Source organism: Pleurodeles waltl, chromosome 3_1, assembly GCF_031143425.1.
Source record: "Pleurodeles waltl isolate 20211129_DDA chromosome 3_1, aPleWal1.hap1.20221129, whole genome shotgun sequence".
NCBI classification, from domain to species: domain Eukaryota; kingdom Metazoa; phylum Chordata; class Amphibia; order Caudata; family Salamandridae; genus Pleurodeles; species Pleurodeles waltl.
In genome coordinates this window covers 1,052,249,469-1,052,277,221 of record NC_090440.1, presented here as the reverse complement: position 1 = coordinate 1,052,277,221, position 27,753 = coordinate 1,052,249,469, and the positions used below count along the sequence as shown (strand labels likewise).

At 47.1% G+C, this 27,753-nt stretch overlaps 1 protein-coding gene across 2 annotated transcripts in view; it reads right to left on the bottom strand.

Moving 5' to 3' along the window:
* Window positions 1-1,626: 1,626 nt before the first annotated feature.
* Window positions 1,627-27,753, bottom strand: part of CCDC93 (coiled-coil domain containing 93) — a 1,008,240-nt gene continuing 982,113 nt past the window's right edge. For both annotated transcript variants that reach the window (XM_069224342.1, XM_069224343.1), the window contains exon 23: window positions 1,627-3,936. In XM_069224342.1, coding sequence (XP_069080443.1) covers window positions 3,883-3,936 — 54 coding nt within the window. In that variant the 3' untranslated portion in view covers window positions 1,627-3,882. The remainder of the gene's footprint in view (window positions 3,937-27,753) is intronic.

Genomic DNA, 27,753 nt, shown 5'->3' with positions numbered 1-27,753 from the left:
GTTGCACCAAAAAAGTTCGACAATAGTCGAATTTGCCCAAAAAATAGCCTAGGGTAGCTCTCTCCAGATCAGCGCATGGCGCGGAAAGAAAAGAACTGATGTCACTGTGCGAGGGCGGCATCTCTGTACTACTCCTGACGTCATCACGGCAACCACGATGCCTACGTCGCCTGCGGAGTCGACCGACGCCACCTACCGACGCGCAAGGGTATTACTCGAAGAAAATGTCCGGATCCAGTTTGACGCCTGGGGGAAATTCTAAGGTAAGGAATCTGCAACTAGAAGTCTCTCTCAGATATAGGTGTTTTTTACCACTGACTTTGTGTTGCACCACTTTGCATTTGGATTAGTTGTTCAGTGTTCACCAATTGCAGATTAAATTTAGTATTCAGTTTAGCTGCCTACTGACTTTATTGTAGCGTTAGACATTGCAGTGAGCTGTGTTTTTCCACATGGTAAACTGTGCTTGTTTTTCGTATTCCTTCTCACAGAACAGTTAGTCAGTCAACATGATAAGAATGTACATGTTTTTTTTTGTGCAGGGAACGGTTCGGCCTTGGGAGGAGAGCCTTGAGATTTTGGCCAGTTCTCAACGTTTTTCTTCCAACTCTGACCTACAGTAGCCAGCATGTTTGAATATTTATTTTTCATGGGAGTTTTTTTTTCCAGAAAGCCCTTTTGGTTCTTTAAGATATAAAAAGGTGGCCCTGCTCAGTAACAGTGGAATTTCCAAGACCTCGGTCAGGATTAGACGTCGAATGCCTGACATACATTTGTCCTGTGAGGGTGGATATCTCTTTCTCGCAGTTGAACAGGGTCATCTTCTTGCTGGAATGAGAAAGATGAAGAGCTTGGCACGCCCTACGGTGATGAATTTTTACTTTATTCTTTGCTTTGCATTTATGCTATAATATAATCACATATATTTGCTGTGTACATTGCAGTTGAGAATCATTTTGGTTATATTTTCCTTTCATTGCTGTGACTATTTTTAAACCTGTGCTTTCGACCTACTAATCTTTTTAGGAACCTCGTGGCGAAATAATAATAAATATCTTCTTTGAACTGAGAAGTGCATTCCAGGGATTTTTGTCAGCTCCGTCATTAGTGAAAGCAAAACAGACACTCCCTAGGTAAACTTTGTAACATTAGACCTCATTTTAAATTCCAAAACAGAACATGACTATTCGAAGCAATCACAAATTCGAAGACATGTGCATGCCTGTGATAAAACCTGAGATTGAAAACATTAATAGAAGTGAAGTTACAGTTTTCATGAAGTGTGCACGGTCTCAAATCACAAAAAAATATTTAAGAAGAAGAGTTTAGATATCTTTGAACTTACCTTTTGGAAAAGATTGACTGCCCTTTCTACAATTTGTGTCACACTTTCCATATATCACAAAGGAGTTAATTACAAACTGACTGCAATTTAAGACCAAATCTTAACCAACTACTTCTATGCCAATGGCATTCAACAATATGATTAAAGAAAAATAGTTACCAAAAGCGTGATTCACAAAAAAAATATAACAGAACAGACAGCTTTTTTTAATCAATAACGTCATTAATATTTATATTAACCGAGTGTCTGAGTTGCAGTAAACAAGACACAACTGCCACAGATTTTCATGTTTTAAACACTTTATTGCATGGGAATTTTCTGACAAGAAGCATGCAATAAATCCATTTGAACAATAAAGTAATTATCACAAAACCTACAAGAAAATGGTGTTCCACAACAGAACCTAGGTGGAAGTTTATAATTTGTTCATATGCAAAGGGTATAAGCTAAGTATACAGAAGAAAATTAAAGCTGACTAAAGTTCAAAATGTAATATGATTAAATGGTAGCGGAATTTCGAGGTACCTCTTCTGTAGCGTACAATATCCAACATTATTTAACAGGGTGTTCACCTCACTAACTGATGATCTATATAGGCACTCATGTCTGCTGTAATGGGTATCAGGGCAATGAACCTTGGGCTGAGTAGCCTGACCCTACCGCCGAAAATTGACACATTTGTTGCAAAAGCAAATAAAACGCTAGAAGTAATAAGTATACGGCTAAACAACTTATGTAATGTGCTATGACACGGGCACTTACATGACACTGGAATAAACTCGAGTATAACTACACAGGGACAAACTTTATTGGTTAAAAAATCTTTTGTATTCAATTCTAGACAATTTATTGTTACAAGTGCAGGCAGATATTGTAAAGCTGATGATCAAACCCTAATGCAACAGCATTACAGCCACCCGCTGAGGTCAGGCCTATTAGCACATTGCACCCACAGAAGACAGAATGCACCAATTAGCAGGACTGGCACAAACGTAACAATGGAACGCTGGTGTCCCAGGCCAACGGAAGTCACGTGAAGCTCGCAGCCTCTTCATCGTCTTTAAAAGAGCAAGCTCTCAATACCTCACTACAAATGAATGAATGAATGAATTACATATTACTCGACCATGGTTTGCTCAGCCCCCAGACTTACAAAACGGACACAATGATTTATGGAACAGTGCCCTTATTCTGTGAGAAATTCTTAGATCGGGTGAAGAAAGCTCTATTACATCATTTGAATGTGCACAAGCCAAATGCCATAGAGAAATGAGCATAGTTCGTGAGAGTACACTGCTGGTCTCAGAAACTAAAACAGGAGCAAAGGTTTAAAGAACTGCGCACCCTCCCGCCAACGGACTACAATGCAACTAAATGTCTTGCGGAGAAGGCATATATTAATAATCATGCCTTATATGTAAATTGGTGATACTTGACATTATTGGTTCCAAATAGGAAACATACATGAAGGGCATCACATTTCACTTCTGGAACAACTTAAACGCACCCAGAAGGGAGCTAGAGAAGATACTGCTAAATCCATCACCACTCAGAATGCTGCTCCCTGCTTTCGAGAAAAGTGACAACTTACACACACAAAAATAACAACAAAAAACAACGGCCAATATTATTTTAAACATGCAAACTTTCCACGTTTGTGAAATTACGCTACACAATAAAGTAATTTCCAGCCCTGACATTAGGAGAACTGGCACAAAGATGTCTCACGCTGCACAGCACTATTAGGCGCTGCTGGGGTGAAAAACGCATTGAACAAAATATTGCATAATCACATCATGAATACAAGTCATGAGATAGACTAAAGAGCTTCCTTTTTAATAATTCACACACAATTATTCTCCTTTTATGGGTAATAACTGTATTCTCCAAATATAAAAGATTTCATAGTTTGTGATGGCTGTTTACGTATTTTATGGCAAGGGGCCTATTTTAAGGCGTTTGTCAAGATGCAATCCCAATCACAGCTCCAGACAAATACACCCCTCCCCCCGTTTCTTAGGCACAATGTAGTTTCAAATTGTTGCAATTAAAAAGTATTCATCATTGTGTGCAAACAAAGGCCCACTTCTGTCAAGCGACGCGTTTTCTTTCTCCCTTTGAATATTTCATCAATCCTACAGTGAATCACACCTGGGTCTAGCGTGCATTCTCACACAGAAAATGCACACGCTTCCTCTTCGAACGAGAGATTATCTCTCACTTGAAGAGAGCGTCAAACTACTCCTTTTCTGTTAGTATTGTCGCTCACGCAGTACAGCTTTCAGTAAATGTCACAGAACAAGAGCATGTGCTTTGCGAGAAAACGCCATTGGCCCTGGTGCTTTGAATGTTCTTTACGGCGTGGAGCTGACAGAGGACGATGGTGGATGGTTTGGGGGAACGGAGCATCCGCCACACACGTCACCCGAGTTAGATGTATATTAAAGTATCTCCGCTGACCAGGACGACCAGATCGTCTTTAGAGCAGGCAGTAGCCTCCTGTTGGTGGAGGTGAGCTATTTGACGGCAGCACTTCTTCACGAAGATCTGGATTTCAGCTTCGACAGTAGCATTTCATTCTTCCGGCACTCCTGCGGATGAAAGGAATACAAAATAACTCTTCGAATATCGTAAACACCTCAAGCCAGGCAAACATCAATTCAAGATATTTACAGTAAAAAGTACCAAAATGCCCAGAATGCGTACATGAAGAAAACAGTCTACCTACAAAATTAACCAACCCATCTTCTTTTATATTAGGAACTGTGAGCAAACTGACCATACACTTAAAAATATTACATCATTAAAGTAGCCCATATACCTGCACACTTCAAGAATAAGTCAAAGGAAATAAAGCAGACATGCGATAACCTCTATTATGCCTTGCCGAACAATGTTCATGTAATATTTGGGGGATCTGTGAGTATTCCTTCCTTCAAATGCAATGTTGAGCTTGAGCTTGTTATCAAAGTATGCCAAGAAGAACATATTTTACTTAATTGACTGTATTTCTGATGTGTTGGGAAGTTCCTTACCTTGAGGACATATACCATCATGAAATTCATATTAATCAAATCGGGTGTGTTCTGTTGAGGTAAAGTTCCCGAGTGTTAAAATGAGTGGTCCCCAAACCCACAAATTCGTTGTACCAGAGGTTGGTTGTGAGTTATGCGCACTTGTTTTCTGCTTTTGAAAATTTCTCGTTTTGCCCCATCCCTAGTGTCGGGATTTTCCTGCCAGATTTTGCCAAGCTCCTGACTTGCAGGGTTGCTCCTGAGCAAAACGGACTATAAGTATGAATAGTGAGGTATGATTCTGGTGACAGAGTGTTCTGGTACGTTATTGAAGTGTGGAGATATGTGCTGGGTGATGGACTGTTATGCTGTGTGTGATGGTTTTGGCTATACGTTGTTGATTTTGGGTTCACTTGCTGGTTTGCTCACTGTGTACTTTGATGTACTATTCTTATTTATGTTTTGTGTCAAAGAAGTTAGGAGTTTTATTTTTTGGTTGAGTTGCATATCAGACTGGTCAAATTCTGAGATCTTGAGATATTGGTGTTGAATTTGTCCGCATAAAAATATTGTGTTTTGGGAGGGTGGCCTACACACAGATACAGATTTTTCTGAATTAAGATGTTTTTTTTCTAGGAGGTTGTGTGTCTAATTTTGGTCGGTGCCTTCTGCTCCTCAGTGTACAGGAATAAATACACTAGCCAGAGGTAGATTACCACTGGACAGGAGTCTGCTTTGATGTGAATCGAGATTTACAAATGGCATGAAGGTGACAGTCTTGTCACTGCCGGTCACAAGATTTGTTTTACTACAACCTGGTGATTTTCTCTTATTTAGATTGATTTGGTTTATTTAGTTAGTGCTCATTTAGAAATTCTGTGCCATTATTTTCACATTCACAAAGAACAAGTTACTTACTTTTGGTAATGCTTTATCTGGTAGGGACGCTATTAAGCTACAGATTCCTTGCCTTAGAATAATCCCCTGAAGTCAGACAGCACCTCTGCTTGCTAGTAAGTGGCATCATTCAGCTGTGTTGGGAGTGATGTGCACAATGCCTATAGGAGCAACCCCAGCATGCTGACAAAGGTCACTTTTCGCAACCTTTCCATACCAGAAGTGCAGAGCCATGAAGATAGCTGATGTACAAGTGTGCAGACACTAAGGACTTCATAAGAGTTACCATATGTGGAGAAATCCGTTCGCAGAGTGGGGCGGATGGGAGGGTTGGTAAGGAATCTGTGGCTAGACAGTCTTATAAGAGACTTATAGATTCCTTACCTTAGAATAGATACCCAAGAAATAGCTCTCCAAAGGTGGGTCTGCAAACAGATTTAGACCAGGAAGTCCTGGAGGACCAAACGGGCAAAGCGCTCATTACGATGGACAAGACTGTCCAAGCATTAGTGCTTGGTAAATGTGTGCAGAGAAGACCACGTTGCCGCCTGAAGATGTCCAGGAGAGGGGTTCCGATAGATAACACAGTGAGTGCAGCCTTAGCTCTGGTAGAATGAGTGAGCAAGTTCTCAGAGGGCTGCTTCTTGGCTAATGTGTAGCAAATTTTATTTCAGAGCACTATCCATCATGAGATGGGCTGTTTCTTCATGACCTTTCCTTTCTTTGTGCCAGCAAACCCAATGAAGAGATGATCATCCACTCGGAACTCTCTAGTCCAATCAATGTAGAGCGACAATGTACTTTTTGAGTCTAGGCGGTGGAGACTCTCCTCCTCTTTGGAGGGGTGAGGTGTAGAAACAAGGTAAACAGTGTGATGGGCTGGCCTATGTGAAAAGGGGATACACATTTTGGTAGGAAAAAGGCACATGTTTTTAAAACCAGTCTGTTTGGGTAGAGAACGATATAAGGATGGCGCACAGAAAGTGCTGGCAATTCATTAACTCTCCTGGCCGATGTAAACCATGTTTTTATGGTCAGCAAATTAATGAGGTAATTGTGCTAAGGTTTAAAGGGTGCACACATCAAAAAAGTTAGAATTAGGTACAGGTCTGATTGGGGCATGATGAAGTGTTTTGGAGGGAACTTATGCTGGAGTCCTTCGAGAAAACGAGTCATAACTGGCGATTTAAACAGGGAGGCTGATCTGGCAACCAAAATAATTCTATGTCTGAAATATACCCTTTAACTGTGCCCAGAGCAAAGCTTTGCCAGGCTGAAGATATAAAGATCTGAACCTCGGATAAGGGTGCAGAAAGGAGAAAAAGCTGTTTGGAAGCACAACAAGCCACAAATTTGCCCCAATGGCAGGTGTATACTGTCTTTGTTGAAGAACACCTGGCTTCTAGAATGACATCACGGACTTCATGAGGAAGGTAAAAAATGGTCAACTGTTGCAGCTCAATCACCACGCTTGAAGGGGGAGAGTGCACAGGTTCGGGTGGAGGGCCCCGCACTGCTACCAAGACAGTAGATCCTCCAAAAGAGGGAGACAAATCAGAGGACCTATGCTCATGCTCTGGAGTTTGGGATACCATACTCACTGTGCCCAATTCAGAGCCATTGGAATGATTTGGGCCCGGTCATTTCCAATCTTCATGGGAACTCTGGGCAGGAGTGGTATCGGTGGAAAGCTGTACAGGAGGCTAGAGCTCCACTCAAGGCGAAATTAATCTTTGAGTAAGAGTTGCTTTGGAAACTCCAGCACACATAAGTACTGGCACTGTGTGTTCTCGCGGTGGAGAATAGATGTAGCCAAGGTTCTCCCCAATCTCTGAAGAGACCTTGGACCAGCTCTGGATGGACATGCCATTCATCATTCACTAGGCATCAGCAGCTGAGTTTGTCCTCTCTGGCATTCAGAGATCACGCCAGATGTTGAACCACTAGGGAAATGCCTTGATGTTCCAGCCATATCTAGAGATGCAGGGCCTCATGACACAGGATTCGCGTCCTTACTATGCCCTGTTTCTTGCAATGGCACAACGCATTTTTTTCTGTGAACACCTGAACTTGCTTTCCCTTGATAAAAGGAAGAAAGGCTTTCAATGCCAGTCAGATTGCTCTCAGCTCCAGCAAGTCGATGGGGAGCTGAGTCTCTGCCAGATACTAGAGTTCAATAATCTCCACCACCCCCAAATGGGCACCCCAGCCCAGGAGTGACACATCTGTCACTACAGTCTGCTCTGGTTGGTGGAAGGGAAAAAGGTCTGTCACTGACTAGATCGTAGTTTGTTAATCACCACTGCAGGTCCTTTGCAGTTCCCCACATGATCTGGACCATGTCGAAGAAATTACCCTGATGCTGTACCCATTGAGACTTCAGGTCCCACTGCAGAGCCCGCATATGCTGAGGGCATATGTTACTTGCAGGATGCAGAAGGCCGTGAGACCCAGCAGCATCAGAGTCAGTCTATTTGAAATCCAGGGTGGAGGCTGAAACACCAGAATCATAGACCAAATATTCTGTACTTGCTATTTTGGAGAACAGGCCCGAAACTGTAATGTATCCAGAGCAACTCCTATGAAAGGGAGCATCTGAGAGGGAATTAAGTGTGACCTTCAGCATGTTTATAATGAACCCCAGCAAATGAAGGAGGAGCGCTGTAGTCTGGGGGTGGGAGACGGCTGCATAGGGCAGGCTTGCCTTCAACAGCCAGTCGTCAAGTCAGGGGAAGACTGGAACTCCCAACCTCCACAGGTGTGCTATAACCACCGCCATCACCTTGATGAACGCCGAGGGGTGCTAGTAAGGCCAAAATGGAGGACAGCAAACTTATACTGCTCATGGCCCACCATGAACTGCATGTACCAACTATGGGCAGGCAGGATGGTAATATGGTAATAGGCGTCATGCAAGTCTAGGGCAAACATTGAGTCTGCAGGTCTAGAGCAGATAGAACCTGAGCCAACCTAAGCATCTTGAATTTCTACTTCTTGAGGAAGCGATTGAGAGGGCAAAGGTTGAAAATAGGGTAGAGGCATCCCCCCTTTTTGGGCGACAGAAAGTAGTGGGAATAGCAACCACAACCTACTTATGATGCAGGGACCATCTTGATGGCTCCTTTGGCCAAAAGAGCCTGCAGTTCGTGACAGATCAGGGAGAGGGGGGTCCTCCATCAGCCGGTCTGAGGATGGTGGCATGGGTGGGGTTTTTTTTAGAAAGGGGGTGGAGTAACCCTGCTGAACAATCTAAAGTACCCACTTGTCTGATGTTATGAACTGCCAGTGGGGCAGTGGGGCAGGTGGTGATGTATTTTGCCACCAACTAGGTGCCCATGATGGTACAATGGCAAACTAAAGTGGTTTTGAGGCTGTGTCTGCTGGGAGGATGGATGGTGGACTGGATTGACCTCTGGCTGGTTGCACCACAAGGCTTATGGGAGCTGCATCTGTGGCAGCAAAAGGTCTGGGAAGTCTGTTGGCCTTGGTGGCTGGGCAGGAATGGATGCAGTTGGTAGCCGCTACCATAGTCATGGAAGTGGCGAAATGGAGAATGGGGCCATGGAAAGGCCCAAGACTCCGGCAGTGGCTCAGCTGTCCTTAAAGCGCTCCAGCGCTAAGTCTGCCTTGTCTCTGAAGAAACAGATGCCATCAAAGGGCAGATCCATAAGGATGCCTGGACATTCCCCAAAAAGGCAGTCGATTTCTGCCAGGAGTGGTGTCTGAGTGCCACTGATGACACACTTGCTCTGCCTAGTGAGTCAGTCATTTCCAGTTTCTAATGAATGGTGAACTTCGATGTGTCTCTGCCATCTGCAATAGCCAGTGACAATATGGATCCGGCCTCCTTTGAGACAATGGGCAACAAATGTGCAACCAAATCCCAAACCAAGTGTATTAGCCCAAAAGGCACATGGTGTTCATCAACCGCAGTGCACGGCTGGAAGAAGAGAACATCCTCTTGCCAAAGGTGTTCATCCTCTTGGACTTCCTATCCAGTAGTGTGGTAGGGAATGCACAAGGGTTGAGTTTGGAAATAGAGGCCAGGCCAACGAGGGGCCCCAGGAAGGAGAGGGGGGGTTGGGGTGGGAGTGCTGTGTAAGAAAAGCTGGGTCCCCAGAAGTTGGGCAAAGGAGTTGGGAAACTATCCTGAGCACAGGCGCCCCTGTGCTGGGCTTGGCCCAGGCCCCGAACAGGACATCAGCAAGGGGCTAAGGGAGAAGAGGTTCTGTCGGGGTGACTCTGGGCTGAAGCTCCTCCGTCAAGACATTTGTCCTGACTGCCACGAGAGTAGCTAAAGGTTTAGGACCTCAGGTGCCCTTCGTACAACCATAGCGAACGAGACCCCTAACAGGAGTGACCAGGCCGACCCACCCATCCTTCCGGCTCTGCGACAGGATTATAGAGTTAAGGATTAATCCATATAAGGACCAGAGACTTGCATAACAGTGTTAAGTGTTCTTCATGCCTCCACCCTTCTGGTGTGGAAAGTAGTGAAAGAAATTGACATCAGAGCGCTGGGGTGGCGCCTATACAGGCATCGCTCACGTCACTTCAGGCACATATTACACCACTCAGAGCGCAACAACGCCATCTAACAGCATCCAGGGGTACTGCTCACCAAAAGTTTTTTCTGATGCTTGGGGAATATTCTAGGGTAGGGAATCTGCAGCTAGGAAGATTCTCTACCGGATGAACAAGTTACTTACCTTCGGTAACGATTTATCTGGTAGAGACATATTCTAGATGCAGTTTCCTTACCTTAGAATTTCCCTCATCCATCAGACTGGATCTGGAATTTTTATTCAAGCACTACCCTTGAGGGTCATCAGGTGGTGTCGGTCGACTACACAGGAGTCATTTGCGTTATGATCGCCGTGATGACGTCGAGAGTCGTATATAGAAGCTGCATCTGCGCTGTGACATCAGTTTCTTTTCACGACTGTCCACAACAAAGCGTGGAGCCATGAAGATACACTTGAGCATCATCAGGTGGTATCGGTCGACTACATGGGAGTCATTTGCGTTATGATCGTCGTGATGACGTCGAGAGTTGTATATAGAAGCTGCATCTGCGCTGTGACATCAGTTTCTTTTCACGACTGTCCACGCCAAAGCGTGGAGCCATGAAGAACACTGAAAATGGTGCGCCAGAGGTAAGACTCTGAATGGTGAATCCCTGTCCCTAGAAATTAGTTTGCAAGCGAGGAGGATGGGTGGGTCGGTAAGGAATCTGCAACTAGAATATGTCTCTACCAGATAAATCGTTACCGAATCCAAGTAACTTGTTCATCTGATAGAGACTTCTAGTTGCAGATTCCTTACCTTAGAATAGATACCCAAGCAGTGCATCCTCAGTGGCGGGCTGTGAACCAAGATCATACTAGAAAGTCCTGCAGGACCGAATGACCAATGTAGCCGTCTCTGCGGACATCACTTTCCAGGCAGTGATGCTATGTAAATATTTGCAGGGATACCCACGTTGCTGCCTGGCAGATATCTAGTGTAGGAAAGTACCCTTTGTTTGGCATGGTTACCCCCACTTTTTGCCTGTTGTCAGTGTGTTTAATAGTGTTCACTGGGATCCTGCTAACCAGGACCCCAGTGACTGTGCTCTCTCCCTTTTAAATGTGGTTGTTTGGACCACAGGTTCCTAGGGCATTGGGGCACCAGGGGTTCCCCATTGCCTGCAGCATGTATTATGCCACCCAAGGGAAGCCCATGCAAAGTGTATCTGCAGGTCTGCCACTGCAGTCTGTATGAAAGGGTGTATTCACCCTTATCACTACAGCTCATTGTAAGTCACCCCTATGGTAGGCCCTCCTAGCTCAGAGGGCTGGTGCAAGTAACTGTGTGTGAGGGCACCCCTGCTTGAGCAGTGGTGCCCCCACGAACTCCAACTCAATTTTCATGGACTTCATAGGTGCGGGGACACCATTTTACACGTGTACTGGACATAGGCCGCTACCTATGTCCATCTCCATAATGGTAATTCCAAACTTAGGCATGTTGGGTATCAAACATGTTGGAATTATACCCCCATACTGTTGCCAGCCTTCTGGGGTACTACGGGCAGCCCAAGCTGTGCTACCCCTCAGACAGGTTTCTGCCCTCCTGCTGTTTGAAAAGCTCAAGCCCAGGAAGGCAGAACATAGGATTTCCTTTGGGAGAGGGAGGTAACACCCTCTCCCTTTGGAAATAGGTGTTGCATGGCTTGGGAGGAGTAGCCTACCCAAGCCAAGGTGCCTCCCTTCAAAGCATACCAGTGGCTTGGGGTCAGGCTACCCCTCCCAAGCCAGTCACACCTATTTGCAAGGGGAGAGGGTGTTACCTCCCTCTCCCAAAGGAAATCCTTTGTTCTGCCTTCCTGGGCTTCATCAGATCAAGCAGCAGGAGGGTAGGAACCTGTCTGAGGGGTGGCAGCAGCAGCTTGTGCTGCCTGTAAAACCCTGTAAGACTGGTGGTAGCAATGCTGGGGGTCCTCTAAGGAGCCCCCAGAGTGCATGGAATCATACTTTCAATACTTACAACAGTATTGGGGTATGATTCCGACATATTTAATAACAAACATGCCTAGGCTGGGAGTTACCATTATGTAGCTGGACATAGACAGTGATCTATGTCCAGTACACACATGAAATGGCGTCCCCGATGTCCAGGAAAATAAAGCTGGAGTTTGTGGGGGCACCTCTGCTAGTGCATGGGTGCCCTCACACACAGGTACTTTCACCCTGCCCTCTGAGCTGGTAGGGTGTGCCATAGGGGTGACTTAGTGCAGTGACCTGGTAGTGAAAAGGTGCATGCACCCTTTCACACAGGCTGCAGTGGCAGGCCTGCAGAACACTTTGCATGGGCTCCCTATGGGTGGCATAATACATGTGCAGCCCATAGGGATCCCCTGGTACCCCAATGCCCTTGGTACCTATGTACCACATACTAGGGACTTACATGGGGGTACCAGTATGCCAAATGTGGGGTGGAAAAGGTTTGAGCAACCATGTTTAAAAGGAGAGAGCATAATCACTAGGGTCCTGGTTAGCATGATCCCAGTGAATACAGTCAAACACACTGAAAAACAGGCATAACCTGGGGGTAACCAGGCTCAAAAGAGGCTACTTTTCTACATAAACTCCCCCCGCCCCAAGGGAGGACAATAAGGCTAACCTTGGCCAGTTGAGACTTTATTGTCTAAGTGGTGATAATTGGAAAGTAGCTTTGCAGTATAGTGGTTACTCCCATTATCATCCATGATGTGGCCCCTTCCCTGAGGGGAGGGCGACCACCCTGTGTGGTAACGTTTCCCTGAAGTATATTTAAACTGTGGGCCTTGAGATTCCCTATGATTAAGTTGTGAAAAAAGTGATAGAGTAGGGCAGGATGACTGTCCCTTGGGCTCTAAGTCAGGACAGGGTTAATGTCCTAAGGGATGTAAAGCTAGACAGGGGTGCTGTCTTAGCAGGGCTAGAGCAGGAGAAAATAAGGGTCCTAAAGGCTCTAAGGGAGGACATGGTTGCTGTCCGACCCAGGGTAGAGCAGGATAGGGTTGCTGTTCCAAAGGCTCTACAGAAGGACAGGTCTGCAGTCCTAAGGTGTCAGGGGTGGTGCAGGGTTGCTGCAACAAAGTTTCCATAGAAGGGCCAAAGGGCTGATCCAAGTTTTCTAAGATAGGGCAGGTTTGCTGATCTATCTTAGGTTCCTTCCAGAGAGATCCTTTTACCCCTGGGAGCTCAGCTGTGGTAGCTTTTGGCTCCTGTGGTAAAGGTTCCAACCTGGGGGTGGTTTCCTGCCTCGGAGGAGTAGGATCCTGAGTGAGAGTGTGGACAGGAGGTAATCTTGTATCCTGCCTGTCTGAGTTTTTAGGAGTGTCCTCGGCCACTATTTCAGGCTCCAGGGCCCCTTCCCTACTTTGCTCTTTAGCCTGTTTTGAGGCTGAAGTGAGCAAATGTTTGGGGATGCCCAGCATAGCTACATGGGCAATCAACTCTACTTCAGCCCAATCTGAGGCCTCCAGGTCATTACCTAGGAGGCACTCAACAAGTAGGTTAGAAGAGACTACTACCTGTTTAGGGCCAGTAAACCCAACCCAGCAAAAGTCTACCATAGCTAAGGGGAGGCAGTGAGTAATATAATTCACATCAGTGACTTGGTACATGTGACCAAGTAGGTGTTGTTTAGTTGACACTAGTTTGTTCAGATACTATGGTGACACTGGCACCTGTGTCCCTTTAGGCTTCAGCCTCAACACCATTTATCAGGATGTGCTGCTTGTACTTATCCATGTTAAGGGGACAAGCAGCTAGGGTGGAAAGACCAGTGCCACCCTGTGAGAAGAGAAGTTGCCTTATAGGTCTCCATATCTACACCAGATCCCATTACAAACCTAAAGGTGAACCTAACTAGACTTTTGGGCTGACTGTTGCTACCACTGTTGTTGCTACTACTAGGGGTGCTAGGGTTACTAGTGGTAGTGGGGGTAGTAGTAGTGGTAGCAGGTTTGGTGCTATTTTTAGGGCAAGTGCTCTCACCTTGTCAGGATACTTCAATTCGATTTCCTCAGAAGCAGAAGATAACTCCTCAGTCCCGACCCGAGCTACTCACAACTAATATTAATCCTTCGTGCTGAGTACCCCGGAGGGGGAAAGGGGAATGGGATGGTAGAGAGACTGCCACAGAGATGATAAACGCCAGTACTCAGTCTGCCTCTTCACATCTAAGATTGGATACAGCACCTGCAAGAGTCACAGTCGCAATTACTAGGGACATACAACATCAGTTTTTCACTTTCTACTCTCAACACTTAATTCTCTTTAATTCTATTATTTCTTCACTCACCCTGAGTTCTCTGTAGCCTTGCTTCTCTCTATAAATGATAGCTCTTCTTAAAAAAATGCTTATTACTGATTCTGGAAGAACTTCTCAACCTTTGTTAGAGATTGGTTTTATGTTGCTATATATATATATATATAGTTGGTGATAATGCGTTCTTCAAATCAGCTTCAATCTCCTGTCTTATTGTGACTTCTGTCAATACTTGTATTTGTAAATGCTTGTTTATTAAAGTTCGTTTCTCCTTTCTTACTTCGACATTTGTTGATAACTTGTATTTGTAAATGCTTGTTTATTACAGTTAGTTTCTCCTTCCTTACTTCGACATCTGTTGATAACTTGTAGTTGTAAATGGTTGTTTATTCAAGTTCGTTTCTCTTTTAAACTCTATTTTGGTTTATTACCATTGAATTTGTAAATGCTTATTAGTTAACAGTTCGTTTCTCCTTTAAACTTGGCCTTTGTTTATAACCTTGACATTTGTAGATACTTGCTCTTTTAAAGTTCGTTTTTTCTTTGACTTTAATATCTTAAACAAGAACCTTGTAAACATAAGGTTAATTCATACATTAACTCTGTAGCCTTGCCGACTTCCACGGGAACGGTCTACTATCAAACTCTTCGAATAAACCTTGACAACATTTATCCGTTTTCTGTAATATAATCTTCAAATGTAATTTTACCTCACAGGAGTTTCTGTTCTGAAGCGCGCTCTCTCTCCACACAGCTGATTCCTGTCAGACCTCAGTTGAAGTGCAAGGCTTCCAGCTGGAGAGCTCGTAACCTAGCAACCAACCGATTGCAAGACTAGAACTGTAACTAACCTTCAGGACTCACAGCGGCCATCTTGGATCTTCTCTTCTTGATTCTTCCTTTGAAATAAGCGCAAGATTACTCTGCAAACCTTCTTCCAGTTTGGGCTTTGCTGTCTCCACTGAGGATGTCTCTTTGCTTTTCTCATGCACTTCTTTGATTTGACTTGGCAAGTTTGTGTGGTCATGACACACCTGCCCCGTGGCCTGTTTGCCTACATATGTAACCAATGTTCTTGTTTTTAGAGGGAGAAGAAGTGGACATAGACCCACCACAGAAGAGTTTTATGGGCTTAAGGAGGAATCTTTTTGTTTGTCTTTTTCCCCCCACTCTTGTCCCGATAGTTACCTGTATCCTTCTTTTTGCTGTCACCCCCTGTATGAGCCTTTCTGCTCACCCTTGTTCTGACCCATTTGTCTCCCTTCTTTCCCAATTCTTGGGGAGATGTCAAATCTGAGTCAACAAAGGACTGGTGTAACAAATCAGACGCACACTTATCCAAGATATGCTCTCTCAGAATTAGGTTATACAAACCCTCATAGTCACTGACTGCTACCATGTTACCAGCCTTCCAAAGCCTTCACAGAGCAATCCACAAAACCCACCCACTCCTGGGAGGACTCTTTCCAGGTCTCCCTGAGCTTGACTCTGTACTGTTCAGTGGTGAGACCAAACCCATCCAAAAGAGAAGACTTTAAAACTGTGTGATTATCAGCATCTTCCTCCATGACAGTAAGGAGTCTATCATTCCCCTTGTCAGAGAAGGAGAGCCAGAGGATAGCAGCCCACTGTCTTTGGGGGACCCTCTGTACCTTACAGGCCCTGTTCAGAGCAGAGAACTACTTGTGAATGTCATTCCCCACCTTGCAGGAGGGAACTACCTTACTTAGGTCTCTGGAATCAAGAGAGTCCTCCCTGTCCCTAGGTTCCCTGAAACCTAAGTTGCTGCTGCCACCATGGGGTACTAACCCCAACCCATGCCTTTCTCTCTCCACTGCCAAGGCCTCCCTGTCTAGGGGTAGCTGTTACTGCTGCAGCCTCAGCTTGGCCTCCTCCAGTCTCAGTTGTCTGAGTTCCCTAAGTAGAGAATCTTCCCCTGGAGTTGTGCAGTGGGTCCCCTAAGATACTGAGGAGATGTGAGTGTTGTCAGAGGAGGTTCCTATTCTGGGGCACCCTCTGAACCAACCCTCTAGGGACAAAGGTGGACCTACTGTTATGGCCCCCCTTTACACTATTGACAGTGCTCCTAGTAGGACTGTGGGTGCACCTAGGTTTGGCCTGATTCTCCATGGGTGTGTCGTGATCCACCCTCAGTGGCTAAGTTCTCTTTTTCTAGCACTGGGAGGTCAGAGTCTACTTCATCCTGCTCCTCCTCCTGGCTACCAGCATGTTCCTGGTCATCCTGGATGAGCAGGACCCGAAGCAGTCTTTTTGGGATTTCTCCCAGTCTTCAGCTTTCTCTCTGCACACAGCTCCCTAAGCACTTGGAAGGTCGTTTCTTTATAAGGAGACTCCATGACCTGAGTTGTGTGCTCTGGGAAAGACATGTCAGCTATCTAGAGTGGTGTATGATCCCTATCTACTCTATCTAAGTCCCCTAAAAGAAGTTTGGAGTAAGGGCTATGCCTAAATCCTTCTCTTACTTAAACCCCAGAGACTGTTTCCCTGATACTCTGTATAAGCTAGGTAAGTGGTCTTTTCTGTGTAAAGTACCAAGTGACAGAGTGGTAAGGCAATTGCAAGTGATTATCCCACCGCTGCACCACTAATACAGGAAGCTGGCCTGGTGTGTCATGGGTTCCTAGAGTACTTCACCTTATACTAGGTCCAGGTATCCCCTCTTAGTGAACTGTAGGCAGTGTCTAGAAGCCAGGCTTTCTAGAGGTAGCTGTGGAAGAGCAGCCAAGGCTTATCTAGGAGACATGCAAGGCTCATACAGTACCACTGTAGTCGCATAGCAATTACACACATGAAAGAAAACACTCAGTTGTACAAAAATAAAGGTACTATATTTTTGGAACACAATACCACAAAATTCTACAAGGGCAACCCTCCAATAGGAGGTAAGTATTACACTAAATATATACACTAGTAACCAGTAATAGGCATAGAAAAGGTTAGAAAACAGTGCAAATAGAAATAAACAATAGTGACCCTATAGGGAGCCTAAACCATATACTAAAAAATGGAATGCGAACACAGGACCCCCACCTAGGTAAGTGGCATGTGTAGAGGGGAGCTGGGAGTACTAGAAAACCACAGAGGTAAGTAACACAGCACCCCCAGCGACCAAGAAAGCAGGAATAAATCATTGGAATTTCCCCAAACCACCCAAAAGGAATGAAATAAAGAAAAGAACAGGACTGCAAGAAACCAGCAGTGGATTCCTGGAGAAGAAGACATGTGGAGAGAGGGGACCAAGTCCAAAAGTGTCAGTGGAGTCCAGGAGGAGTAGGAGCTACTACCCACCCAGCTGTACTTGCAAGAGTTGGTCGACGGTGAGAAAGAACAGGTCAGCACAGCAGCCCTGTAGCCAGAGAGGAGTTCCTGATGGATGCAGAAGATGTCCCTTGCTGGAGTGAAGGTTGCAGACGGGTGTCGGTGCAGGAATTCCACCAACAACCCTTGGCAAAGGTAAATTCGCAGTTAGTGGAAAAGTGGTGCTGCCGGGGACCAGCAAGGCCCAAGAGGTCTCAACCCAGAAGGGGGAGTCACAAGGGGTCCTCAGTGACACAGAGGACCCACAGAAACACAGGCAGCACACACAGGGGTCCAACAGGACGAGGACACAGAAGTTGCAGAAGGAGCCCATGCAGCACTACAGAAAAGGATCCTACGCCGCAGGAGAACTACGCAAAGGGCTGTACGTCGGAGGAAGGAGTGCTGGGGACTGGATCTACATGTCACCTGAAGAGCCCTTGAAGGAGCTGTAAACAAGCCTTGACAGCTGCAAGAGACGGGGTGCACAGAGGTACTGTCCTGTGTGGGAAGGCAAGGGCTTACCTCCACCACAGTTGGACAGGTGGCAGAGAGGACCAAGAAGACTACTCTGGACCATCACCCATGATGCAGGATCCACGCAGCTCAAGATGAGGGGAGATCCACGAAGCCGGTCATCGTTGCAGCAGATGCCTGTGGATGCAGGGGAGTGACTCCTTCACTCCAAGGGAGATTCCTTCTTCTAGTGCAGGCTGAAGAGTTGCTGTCTTCTGAGGATGCACATCAGGGGAAATGTTGCAAAGCTAGCAGGAGCCGCGGAAACAAAGTTGCAGAAGAGGCTTCTTCATGGATTGCAGCGTTGTCCGTTCTTGGAGGGTCCACTTGCAGTTCTAGTGGCCATAAGTCGAAGTGGAGGTTGCAGAGAAATCCTGCTGGGATCTTGCAAGCCGAATCTGAGGACCCACCCAAGAGAGAGACCCTAAATAGCTCTGAAAGGGGGATTGGTCACCTAGCCAGGTGACCACCTATCAGGAGGGGCTCTGACATCACCTATCTGGCCTGGCCACTCAGATGCTCCCAGAGGTCCCTGCCAACCTTGGAATCAAGATGGCAGAACCCACAGACCCTCTGGAGGAGCTCTGGGCACCACCCCTGGGGTGGTAATGGACAGGGGAGTGGTCACTCTCCTTTCCATTGTCTAGTTTTGCGCCAGAGCATGGACTGGGGGTCCCTGAACCGGTGTGCACTGGTTAATGCACAGAGGGCACCAAATGTGCCCTTCAAAGCATGCCAGTGGCTTGGGGTCAGGCTACCCCTCCCAAGCCAGTCACACCTATTTCTAAAGGGAGAGGGTGTTACCTCCCTCTCCCAAAGGAAATCCTTTGTTTTGCCTTTCTGGGCTTCACTAGATCAAGCAGCAGAAGGGCAGAAACCTGTCTGAGGGGTGGTAGCAGCTTGGGCTGCCCGGTAAACCCTGTAAGACTGGTGGTATCAATGCTGGGGTCCTCTAAGGAGCCCCCAGAGTGCATGGAATCATACTTCCAATACTTGCAACAGTATTGGGGTATGATTCTGACATGTTTGACACCAAACATGCCTAGGTTTGGAGATACCATTAGGTAGCTGGACATAGGTATTGACCTATGTCCCGTACACGCATAAAATGGCGTCCCTGCACTCACAAAGTCCTTTAAAATGGAGCTGGAGTTCGTGGGGGCACTTCTGCTAGTGCAGGGTTGCACTCACACACAGTACTTGCACCCTGCTCTCTGGGCAAGAGGGTCTGCCATAGGGGTGAATTACAGTGACCTGGTAGTGAAAGGGTGCATGCACCCTTTCACACAGGCTGCAATGGCAGGCCTGCAGAACACTTTGGATGGGCTTCCTATGGGTGGCATAATACATGCTGCAGATCCCCTGGTACTCCAATGCCCTAGGTACCTATGTACCATATACTAGGGACTTACATGGGGGTACCAGTATGCCAAATGCGGGGTGAAAAGGTTCTAGCAACCATGTTTAAAAGGAGAGAGCATAATCACTGGGGTCCTGGTTAGCAGGATCCCAGTGAGCATAGTCAAAAACCCTCACAAACAGGCTAAAAGTGGGGGTAACCATGCTAGAAAGAGGCTACTTTACTACAATGGTGCAGCTGTGGTATAAGCATTTGCAATTGCCTTGCCACTCTGTCATTTGGTACTTTCCACAGGAAAGACCACTCACTGAGTAGGGGCACACACTGTCCTTATTGTCAGGGAGCTAGTCTCTTAAGTTTGGGTAAGCTAGGGGTCTAGGCACTGTCCATGTATACAAGGTGGGGGATGACATATACTGGTGGTTCACTGCTCTGGAGAGGGCCTGTAAGGTACAAAGGGTCCCTCAGAGACAGTGGGCTGCTATCTTTTGGCTCTCCTTTTCTGACAAGGGGAGGGATAAACTCCTCACTGTCATAAAGGAAGGAAGAAAGGAAGATGTAGACAACTGCTCTGTTTTAAAATCTGCACTCTTACCCCAACTTCCAGTGGGGATTCAACCCCAGTGCGGGAAGAATCCACTCCCGTGGCAGAACTTACACCAGAGGAGTTGCAGGGTGACACAGATGAGCTCTTGGGTGCAGTGGGTCCTGCCAGGGAGGAATTCAGTATGGAACAAACAACTTGTCCCACTGGAGGACTTGAGACAGCAAGCTGTCCTTCAAGAGGCAGGCCATGTCAGTGTCATCCACAAGGTGTATTGGGAAGACAACCTTTTGCAGTCAGAGCCAAGGGAACAAAAACCTGGAGCCACCAGAAGGTTGGTGCTCCCTCTGCAGTACAGAGAATTTTTGTTGACCCTGGCACATGACATTCCCCTGGCAGGTCATCTGAGGCAAAGGAAGACCTGGGACAGGCTTGACCCTCACTTTCACTGGCCCCATATGTCAGAAGACACTAAGGAGTTTTGTCACTCCCCTTGTCACCTATCAAGCCAGTGGCAAGACAGGTGGCACTCCAAAGGCTCCCCTAATTCCACTTCCAATGGTTGGGGTGGATATTGTTGGTACCCTAGACCCTCCCACAGTCTATGGGAACAGATTCATTCTGGTGGTAGTGGCCTATGCCACCAGGTACCAGAAGCTATTCCTCTTCGGACCACTACAGCACCTGCAGTGGCCAAAGTCCTTCTTGGAATATTTTCAAGAGGAGGCTTTACTAAAGAGGTGGTGTCAGACAGAGGTGCAAACTTCATGTCTGCATACCTAAAAGCAAAGTGGAAGGTATGTGGTGTTACTTACAAGTGCACCACCCCTTACCACCCCCAAACCTATGGTTTAGTAGAGAGGTTTAATAAAACTCTCACAGGCATGATCATGGGACTCTCTGAAAAAACTCAGGAGGAGATGGGATGTCCTACTGCCATGCCTCCTCTTTGCCTATAGGGAAGTCCCTCAGAAGGGTGTGGGCTACAGCCCATTTGAATCTCGGTTTTGGCATCCTGTTAGGGGTCCTCTTGCTCTTGTAAGAGAAGTCTGGGAACAACCTCTCAAGCCTCCCAAGCAACACATAGTGGGCTATGTGCTTGGCCTCAGATCAAGGAAGCTGAGTTTATGAAGAAGGCAACTAAAAACCTTCAGGCCAGCCAGGAGCTGCAAAAGCAATGCATTACCAGAAGGCTGTACTGACTGTATACCAGTCAAGACAGAAAGTGTGGTTCCTGGAGCCTGTGGCTCCTAAGGCACCCCAGGACAAGTGGGGGGGGGGGGGCACACAATAATGGAGAAAAAGTGTGAGGTTACCTATCTGGTAGATCTAGTTACTCCCAGAAGCCCTCTTAGGGTGCTTCATGTGAACCACCTAACACCCTACTAGTACAGGGCTGATATGACCTTGCTCATGGCCACAGATGAGGGACAGAAAGAAGAGAGTGACCCTCTCACTGACCTCTTCTCCCACACTGCAGCTGATGGCTCAGTTGATGGGTTAGTCCTTGCTGATTGGCTATGTGAGTCACAGAAAGAAGACTGGGACAGTTCTCAGAACGTTTCTTATTTACATCTGGTCAAACCACTTGGTGTTAACACACCATTGACACAGGGGACAGTTTGCCAATAAAAAGTAAGATGTACAGGCAGCCTGACCATGTCAGAGACTGCTTCAAATCTGAATTTCAGACAATGCTAGACCTGGGAGTAATTGAGCAGTCAGACAGCCCCTGGGCCAGCCCAGTGGTCCTGGTCCCAAAACCTCACTTCCAGAATCAGAAGAGAGAAATGAGGTTTTGTGTTGACTATAGATGGCTCAACACAGTTACAAAAACAGATACTCATCATATCCCTAGGGAAGATGAGCTAATAGATACACTGGCATCTGCCAAGTATCTGAGCACATTTGCTGTGACTGCTGGATATTGGCAGATCAGATTATCAAATGATGCCAAACCCAAGACAGCATTTTCAACCATTGGAGGACATTATCACTTTACAGTAATGCCCTTTGGATTGAAAAATGCACCTGCCACATTGCAGAGTCAGGCGAATACAGTCCTCCAAAGACTGGAAGCCTATAGTGCAGTTTATCTGGATGATATAGCTGTCTTTAGCTCCACCTGGGAGGGTCACCTAGTCCACCTGTGGAATGCTTTGGAGGCTCTGCAGACAGCAGGCCTCACTATCAAGGCCTCCAAGTGCCAGATATGGCAGGGGAAGGTTGTATATCTGGGCCACCTGGTAGGTGGAGGCCAGATTTAACCACTGGAGGGGAAGATTCAAAACATTTCAAAGAGAATGCTCAAGAAAGATTTTTGAACAGCTAGCTGTCAAAAAGCTTATGAAGATCTCAAACAGGCCATGTGCTCTGCATCTATTTTGAGAAGCCCCGACTACTCCAAGCAGTTCATAGTTCAGACAGATGCTTTTGAGGTAGGGGTTAGGCAGTTTTGTTACAACTTAACACAGTGGGCCAGGACCAACCTGTAGCTATTATAAGCAGAAGGTTGACCCCTCAGAGAAAAGCGTTGGTCAGCCATAGAAAGGGAGGCCTTTGCTGTGCTTTGGGCTTTGAAGAAGCCAAAGCAATACCTGTTTGGCACTCACTTCCATGTTCCAATAGACCACACACCCCTTCTATGGCTCAAACAGATGAAAGGTGAAAATTCCAAACTGTTGAGGTGGTCCATATCCCTACTGGAAATGGACTATACAGTGGAACATAGACCTGGGAGTAACCACTCCAATGCAGATGGACTCTCCAGATATTTACACTTAGACAATGAAGACTTATCTGGACAAGGTTAGCCTTATTGTCCTTTGTTTGGGGCGGGGGGAGATGTGTAGTAAAGTACCCTCTTTTTGGCATGGTTACTCCCACTTTTTGCCTGTTGTCAGTGTGTTTGACTGTTTTCACTGGGATCCATAGGTCACTACCTATGTCCAGCTACATAATGGTAACTCCGAACCTAGGCATGTTTGGTATCAAACATGTCAAAATCATACCTAAATACTGTTGCCAGTATTGGAAGTATGATTCCATGCACTCTGGGGGCTTCTTAGAGGACCCCCAGCATTGTTCCTACCAGCCTTCTGGGGTTTTCCAGGCAGCAGAAGTTGCTGCCACCCCTCAGACAGGTTTCTGCCCTCCTGCTGCTCGAACAGCTCAAACCCAGGAAGGCAGAACAAAAGATTTCCTTTGGGAGAGGTGGTTAACACCCTCTCCCTTTGGAAATAGGTGTTGCATGGCTTGGGAGGGGTAGCCTCCCCAAGCCACTTGTTTACTTTGAAGGGCACATTTGGTTCCCTCCTTGCATAAACCAGTCTACATCGGTTCAGGGACCTTCAGTCCCTGCTCTGTTGCAAAAAGTGACCACTACCCTGTTCATCACCACCCCAGGGGTGGTGCCCAGAGCTCCTCCAGAGGGTCCCTTGATTCTGCCATCTTAAATCCAAGGAGAGCAGAGGCCTCTGGGAGCATCTGAGTGTCCAGGTCAGGCAGGTGACGTCAGAGCCTCCTCCTGACAGGTGGTCACCTAGCTAGGTGACCAATCACCCTTTCAGGGCTATTTAGGGTCTCCCTTTTGGAAGGGTACTCAGATTCAGCTTGCAAGTATCCGGCAGGACTCCTCTGCAACATCTACTTTGACTTCTAGCCACTGGAACTGTGACAGGACCACGACGAAGATGCTGCTTGCAATATTGTTTCCACAGCTCCTTCCGGCTTCTGCAACATTTCCCGGGCTGTGCATCCTCCGAGGACGGCAAGTCTTCAGCCTGCACGAGAAGGAAGAAGGAATCTTCCTCAGAGGGAAGGAGTAACTCCCCTGCATCCCTAGGCACCAACAGCAATGATGACCGGCTGCGTGGATCTCCTCTCATCCTGAGCTGCATGGATCCTGCATCATGGGTGGTGGTCTGGAGTATTCCTCTTCGTCCTCTCTGCCAGCTGCCCAACTCTGGTGGAGGTAAGCCCTTGCCCTCCCACGCAGGACAGTACAACCGTGCACCGCATCTCTCGCAGCTTTCAAGGCTTGTTGGCGCCTCCTCGAAGGGATATGGAAGATCTGTGTAGCCCCAGCACACTTCTATGCGACGCACAGCCCTCTGCGTGGTTCTCCTGCAGCGTGGGACTCTTCTCCAGTTGTGCTGCGTGGACTCCTCTGTGACTCCTGGTTCCTCTTCCAGTGGGTCTCCTGTGGGGGCTGCCTTTCCTTCTGTGCACTCTCTGCCTTGCTGAGGGTCCCACCAGGGCTCCCCCAGTGGGATGAGTCCTCCTGGACCTCGATTGTCTCCTGCAGCTCCATGTTTGCTTCATCGCAACTTCTGCCTTTGCCAAGGCTTGTTGGTGGCTTTTCCACGCCACTAGCCGACTGCAGTCTTCCATCCGGTGTGGGACGTCAACTGCATCCTCCAGGAACTCTTCTCCAGCTCCAGGGCTGCATTGCTGACCATCTTCATCCTACTGTCGACTAACTCCTGCAATCAGTGACGGGTGGGTAGTGGCTCCTGCCACCACTGGATACTCCTGTGACTTCTGGACTTGGTCCCCTTCTTCCACAGGTCTTTCTCTTCAGGAATCTACAGCTGGTTTCTTGCAGTCTTGTCTGGGTGTTGCATTATCTTCTTTTTAGTACTTTTGAGTGGTTTGGGGAAAATCCAGTAACTTACTCCTTTCTTCTCAGTCACTGGGGGGCACTGTGGTACCTAACTTTGGGGTTTCCTAGTTCCCCCAGATTCCCTCTACACACTCCACTTTCTAGGTGGGGGCCCTGCATTCGCATTCCATTTTTTTTGTACATGGTTTGGACTCCCCCCAGGGTCACTACTGTCTAATTGCTATTGCACTATTTTCTACTGCTTATTATGCCTATTTCTGATTACTAGTGTACATATCTAGTGTGTTACTCACTGGCGGCCGGCAGCTTTAGGAGGGAGGGGGGCGGGTGGGGCGCACACACACACACACACTCATCCTTTCACACACAGACACACACGCACATCCATTAACAACACTCATACCATTCAAACATGCACGCACGCAGCAAACATTCATTTTAAAACATCACACACTCATTTTTTCACACACGCACATCCATTAACAACATTCATACCATTCAAACATGCACGCACGCACCAAACATTCAATTTGAAACATCACACACACACTTACCTTCGGCCTCCAAGTCCCAGGAGGGTTGGGACTGCTGCCTTCCCTAAGGTCAGCCAATGAGGGAAGGCAGCAGTCCCAGCCTCGTCAAGGAGTGGGATGGAGTCAGTGAGACTGCTGACCCCATCCCACTCTGTGACGAAGTGTCATTGATTGACACTCGCCCTGGGCACTTCAGGGCTTAAACTGAAGTGCCCAGGGAGAGTGTCAATTGGTGACGCTTTCCTTGTGACCCAGGGGAGGGCCTCGAGGCACCTTTGCTGGGCTGAGGAGGTCACGTCTATAGGAGCTGTGTTCTCCTCAGCCCAGCAAAGTTCAGCTCAGGCAGCCACGAGTCTGCGCAAATCGCGTATGTCTGCTCCTGGCTACCTGACCTGAACATGAAGAGTGACTGTCAGGCTGACCTTTGTTCAGCCTGACAGACACTCTTCATGTGGGGCAAAAGGTGGGGGGGCGTGGCCCCTCCGCCCTAAAGGACGGGCCGCCACTGGTGTTACTTACCTCCTATTGGAGGGTTGCATTTCTAGTACTTTTTGGTAACTGTGTCACTAAAATTAAGTACCTTTATTTTTGTAACACTGCATGTTTTCTTTCATGTATGTGACTACAGTGGTATTGCATGAACTTTGCATGTCTCCTAGATAAGCCTTGGCTGCTCATCCACAGCTACCCCTAGAGAGCCTGGCTTCTAGACACTGCCTACACCACACTAGAAGGGGACCTGGTATAAGTTGTAAGTACCTTAGGTACCTACCATACACCCAGGACAAGAACTCCGTGTGCTAATGCTGTGGTAGCAGCAGTTGCTCTGGTGGAATGAGCATACACGTCCTCATGAGGTTGTTCCTTTGCCAAAGCGTAGCACATTTTGATGCAAAGTAGTACCCATCATGAGATGGTACGCTTTTGCACCACCTTCCCTTTCTTCGCACCCACATATCCAACAAAGAGTTGATCGTCCACCGGGAAGTCTTTAGTATGATGGAGGTAGAACGCCAACGCTCTTTTTAGATCCAGGCGGTGGCATCTCTCCTCTTCATGAGAAGGATGTGGAGGTGCGTAAAAAGTAGGCAAAGTGATAGACTGGCCTACATGAAAAGGCATAAGGACTTTGGGAAGGAATGAGGCCCTCGTGCGCAACACCACTTGTCAGGGTGCACAGACAAAAGTGGGGGCTTTGAAGAAAGAGCCTGAAGCTCTTGCCAGCAGAGGTGATGGCAACCAGAAAAACAGTTTTGAAAGTAAGGAGCAGTAAGGGCCAATTGTGTAACACCTCAAAAGGAGCACACATCAATTAAGAAAGGACAAGATTGAGGTCCCACTGAGGCATGATAAACGGAGTGGGAGGAAACAAATGGGTAAGTCCCTTAAGGAATCTACCAACAAAAGGAGATTTAAAAAGGGAAGGTTGATCAGGCAATTTAAGAAAAGCTGAGATAGCCGATAAGTAACCTTTAAGGTGCCCAAAGCAAAGCCCTGCTGGGCTAAAGAAAGGATGAACAAGAGAATCGCAGAGAGAGGAGCAGAGAGGGGAATCAACAGACTTGTTGGTACACCATGCCACAAATTTATGCCAATGACAGGCATATACCGTTTTGGTGGAGGGATGCCTGGCTGCCAAGATAACATCACAGTCTTCGGGTGGAAGGTCAAAAGCCGTTAGTTGTCGCTGCTCAATCTCCACGCATGAAGGCAAAGATTGGACAGGTTAGGGTGGAGAACCGTCCCCTGTTGCTGTGACAGAAGATCCTCCCAAAGGGGCAGTCTGACTGAAAGATCTGTGGCCATGCTCAGTAGCTCTGGATACCATACTCCGTGCCCAGTCTAGAGCCACCAGGATTACTTGGGCCCGGTCGTTCTTGATCTTCTTCAGAACTCTAGACAGAAGTGGGTATCGGCGGAAAGGCATAAAGAAGGCCGGAGTTCCACTCGAGATGAAAAGCATTGCCAAGCAAGTGCAGCCTTGGAAACTCTATCACGCAAAACAGCTGTCATTGAGAGTTCTCTGCAGAGGCGAACAGATCTAACCAAGGCTCTCCTCACTGCTGAAAGAGACCTTGCACCACATCCATTTGTGCGCCCACTGGAACTTCAAGTCCCACTGCAAAGCCTGCATATACCATCTTGCATGTGTCACTAGGAGGATGCAGGAGGCCATAAGGCCCAGCAGTCTCAGAGTCATTCTCAATAAAACCCAGGATAGGGGCTGAAATATCAGAATCATAGCTTGAATATCCTGGACTCGCATGTCGGGAGGATAGGCCCAAAACTGCACTGTGTCAGTACGTTTATAGTGAACGCCAGCGTGTGCAGGAGGTTTGCCGTAGTCTGGAGGTGGAAGATTACTTTTTGGGGGGTGTCTGCCCTTTTACAGCCCGTCATCGAGGTAGGGGAAGACTGAAACCCCTAACCTGTGCAGATGAGCTGCAACCACCACCATCATTTTCGTGAACACCGGAGGCGCATTGGTAAGTCAGAAGGGAAGCAGGGTAAGTTGAAAGTGCTCGTGACCTACCACAAATTCTAAGTAACGTTTGTGGGCAGGCAAGAGGGGGATATGGAAATAAGCGTCCTGCAGTCCAATGCTACCATCCAGTCTCCTGGGTCCCAGGCAGACAGGACTTGAGCTGGGGTGAGCATTTTGAACTTCTCCTTTTTGAGGAAGAGATTGAGGGCCCAAAGGTCTAGGATAGGCCCTTGTCCTTTTTGGGCACCATAAAGTAGCAGGAATAACAACCACAACCTACTTCTGGCGCAGGGATCCTCTCTATGGCTCCCTTGGCCA